This window comes from Panthera uncia, chromosome C2, assembly GCF_023721935.1.
Source record: "Panthera uncia isolate 11264 chromosome C2, Puncia_PCG_1.0, whole genome shotgun sequence".
Taxonomy (NCBI): Eukaryota; Metazoa; Chordata; class Mammalia; order Carnivora; family Felidae; genus Panthera; species Panthera uncia.
The window spans coordinates 78,458,460-78,462,256 of NC_064810.1; the positions used below are offsets into that span (position 1 = coordinate 78,458,460).

The 3,797-nt window shown below is 47.4% G+C and overlaps 1 protein-coding gene across 2 annotated transcripts; it reads right to left on the reverse strand.

Annotated features, from left to right (window-relative positions):
- Window positions 1-201: 201 nt before the first annotated feature.
- RTP4 (receptor transporter protein 4) lies at window positions 202-3,440 on the reverse strand. Of its 2 annotated transcripts, none has more exons than XR_007457506.1 (2): window positions 3,141-3,229; window positions 202-558 (listed from the first exon to the last, which is right to left on the reverse strand). XR_007457506.1 is itself a non-coding variant. In XM_049629537.1 (2 exons), the coding sequence occupies exons 1-2, from the start codon at window positions 3,320-3,322 to the stop codon at window positions 1,206-1,208; spliced, it is 1,197 nt and encodes a 398-aa protein (XP_049485494.1). In that variant the 5' UTR covers window positions 3,323-3,440; the 3' UTR covers window positions 569-1,205. The 2 variants fall into 2 exon arrangements, 1 of the variants encoding a protein (XP_049485494.1); XM_049629537.1 differs by lacking the exon at window positions 202-558 and adding an exon at window positions 569-2,220 and having other exon boundaries at window positions 3,141-3,440.
- Window positions 3,441-3,797: the final 357 nt, after the last annotated feature.

Genomic DNA, 3,797 nt, shown 5'->3' on the forward strand with positions numbered 1-3,797 from the left:
CAAAGGGAGTCTCTTCTGGACGGGGGCATTTGGATAGATTTAAGTAGGGGAGGAAGAAGAACAAGAGGGGATCGGCCTATAGATATTTCTAATCTACAAAATGCTCTTTTTATTGTTGTTTCAACGGAAGCATACCTAAAACATAATTGCCTGATCCTTGGAGTGATCTTGATAGCTGTATTACTTTCCTATTACAGCTATAACAAATGACCACAAATGTAGTGACTTAAAGCAACGCAAATTTATTATCATGGACTTCTGGAGGTCCAAAGTCTAAAATCAGTCTCACCGGGCTGAAGTCGTGCGTCCACAGAGCTGGTTCCCTCTGGAAGCTCTGGGGGAACATCTGTTCCTTTGTCTTTATGAGCTTCTAGAGCTGCCTGCGTTCCTTGGCTCATGGCTACTTCCTCCATCTTCAAAGCCCATCACTGCAAGCTCTCCTGCCATCGTTAAATCTCCTTTTTCTCACTTTGACATCCTTGCCTCCCTTCTGTAAGGACCATTGTGATTACGTTGGGCCCATGCAGATAATGCAGGATAAGCGCCTCATCTCAAGATCTTTAAAAAAAAATTTTTTTTAATGTTTATTTATGTTTCAGAGAGACAGAGATAGAATGCGAGGGGGTTAGGGGCAGAGAGAGAGGGAGACACAGAATCCGAAGCGGGCTCCGGGCTCCGAGCTGTCAGCACAGAGCCCGACGGGGGGCTGGAACTCACGAGCTGTGAGATCATGACCTGAGCCGAAGTCGGACGCTCAACCGGCTGAGCCACCCAGGCACCCCTCAAGATCTTTAAAGTAATCACACCTGCAAAGTCCTTTTTGCCTGTGGCATATGCACACATTCTGGGAACTAGGACACAGATAAGTTTGGGGGGTCATTATTCTGCCTACCACAATAACTTTCTGAAAGCACTCATGACCCTCGGTTCTTGTCAAGATGTGGCGTCTATCGATATCTATAGATACCGATATCTATATATCGAGTGGATGAATGAATGAAGAGCTTTTAGTGAGTCATCAAATATTTATTATTGGGTCCATTATCTGCTAGGTTATGTTTTAGACTATCTGCTAAGGAGATCTAGGAAACTAGTGTTTATTCTTACAAACTTGACCCTGCACGGTCTGCAAGCATGTTCTGTGTCGTACTAAAATGGCAACCGGTTCATTGATTACCGTGGAAGTGAGACAAAAGAAGACAAGCTTATCGCCATCTTCCTTCTTCTAACCATTTGGCTATGAAAATGACAATGATACAAATACCACAGAGAAAGTAGAACAGGTTCAATCTCTCCTCATCAACGAAGTAATCTTGTTGCACTAACGGAGCGTATATGGGATAGCTGTTTGGAACATTTCTGGGTGAACTTCTCCAGGCAGCTTGAGTTCCACTGGAGGCCGAAAACCCATGTGTAGCCACAGAGTCTGTCCACGTGAGCTGTAGGTTTGACCTAGAGGGGACTGTTCTCCCTATAGTCTGAGTGTCTGACCCTGATGTAGCCTTTGGGATTGCCCTCAACGTGGTCTTCGGGTCTGTCCCCCGTGTGGCCTGCACACCGGCCCCTTGTGTGGCTTGTGAGCATGCCTGCTGTGTGGACTGTTGTCCTACCCTCCTGACAACCTCAGAGTATGTCCTGCAGGGGGCCTGTGGTGCTGTCCCCCGTGTGGATTGTAAATTTCCCTGTGCAGCCTGCCTGTTGGAACTTGGGGTGAGCTGCCTGCTGGTCTCCCGTTTGGGCTCAGCAGTGGTGTGGCTGGGCCCTGACGCCTTATAGACATAATGATACCCATTCCATTGGCTTTGGCTAAACACATCACCAGTGGGGGATGAGGAACCAGTGGGAGAGAACGGGGATACTGATGGCTCCGTTGTGTTGTTTCGCAATCTCAGTAAGCAGAAGCCCAGAGAGCAACCTTCACAATTGTTCGTGTCATGGGACCCATCCAAAGGCACCTCCCGAATGATCGGTAGCTCTGAAAGCTTCTTAAAGTCATAGAATTTCTTCAGAATACGCAGCACCACGTTTTTCAGAATCCTCATGGTACTCTCTGGGGAGAACTCAGGGTTCTCAAATCGAGACCAGGAACACTTCTTGCACCTCTGAGCAAAGAGGCGCATAATCACCTGACCCTGGGATTTGTGGGACTCCAGGTGCATGTGACATAGGATATGCACTTGAGCAGAAGCCCAACTCCGCTGGCATGAGGAACACTGGAACCTGCAGATAAAAGGAACAAGGCCGTGTGCCTTCAGGTGATTGCTGACCCGAAGCAGGTTGGCCTGCCTGGCCTCAGTCTCTGAGATCTCTTCCAGTTTGAAAAAGTCCATATGATATTGACACATTGCCAAATAAGAATGAGAGGGGTGGACGCCAGGGTGGCTTAGCCAGTTAAGTGTCCAACTCTTGATTTTGGCTCAGGTCATGATCTCACAGTTCGTGGGTTCAAGCCCCCGTCAGGCTCCGCGCTAACAACTGAGGGCCTGCTTGGGGTTCTCTCTCTCTCTCTCTCTCTCTCTCAGAATGAATGAATAAACATTAAAAAAAAAAAGGATGAAAGGGATTGTGTTTTTAACAAAGCTTTTCCCTGTGAGCCACCATAGCTTCTATCCTATGTGGCCCCACGTTTGCCTCTTTGCCAGTAAAATATCTCTGCGTGTCTCACGGGGAGGGGTCCTTCTGCCCCCTGCCAGTGAAATTTAAAACATTTTTTGTAATGTTTATTCATTTTTTGAGAGAGATGGAAAGAGAAACAGAGCGCAAGTGTGGGAGGGGCAGAGAGAGAGGGAGACACAGAATCCGAAGCAGGCTCCAGGCTCCAGAGCCTGACGAGGGGCTCAAACTCACAAACCGTGAGATCGTGACCTAAGCCAAAGCTGGATGCTTAACTGAGCCACCCGGGGAACCCTAGCATCCCATTTGTGGTTTCCACTCAGGTTAAGGGAGGAAGCCTAGTAAAAGAAGAAACTTCCTGCGTTAAACAAAATGGAGGCATTTACATACTAAAGAACACTGTGCAAAGGGAGATCCTGGTGACCCTTGTTCCTTTAACATGCTCTGGAAGGAACCCAAGGATGCTGCTGAGGCTAAGCTGGCCTCTTTGTCCAAGAATGCCCATTGAAAGGCAAACTCTCACTCACCTGCCGAATCCTTTCAGCTCGTATTGCTTCCACCCTTCTGCAAGGCAGTTTGGATCGAGATTCTTATCCAACTTCAGGGTCCATCTGGCCCGGGGTTTCTCCTGCTGCATCAGTTCTTGAAATATCTGCTCCCATGTCCCAACATCTAAAACCGTTTTCTTCTCCTGAGGCTGGGGAGCCATGCCTGGTGAGTAACTCAGTTTTATTTGGCAACTTGCAAGAGGGGAAAGAGAAAAAAAAAAAAAACATCAGTTTCAGTTTCTCTGTCAGGAACATACGTCAGCTATTTTCTTAGGTTTCGTTTTAGACTGAGTACACAGAACAGGTCTTTGTTCGGAAGACAGAGGGCAGCAGAGTTTTGCTAGTTTGTGAACAGGACTCTCTAAGAGATATCTGAATACAGAGCTCTGTTCTAGATTCTGGGGGCATTTGTAAGTTACCTGAGTATTTTAATTTTCTCTTATTTTTACACGAGGCCGAGCACTTTGCTCGGCTCTGGGATAAATACCACCGACTAAGAAAGCAGCTTCTACCCCCGCAGATGCTCACATTCTCACGCAGACATGGGAAGGTAGTGTGGGAGCGTGTGGTCAATGTTGGTCTCATGCACCCAGTGACTCTGGAGTTTAAACTCAGATGGGAGAGATAAGACAAGCA

Coding starts and splice junctions, on each gene's coding strand:
- RTP4 (XM_049629537.1), bottom strand. CDS start 3,322: ATGGCTCCCCAGCCTCAGGAGAAGAAAACGGTTTTAGATGTTGGGACA. Junction 2,221..3,140: donor GAGCTGAAAGGATTCGGCAG/GTGAGTGAGAGT, acceptor TTTTATCTGCAG/GTTCCAGTGTTCCTCATGCC.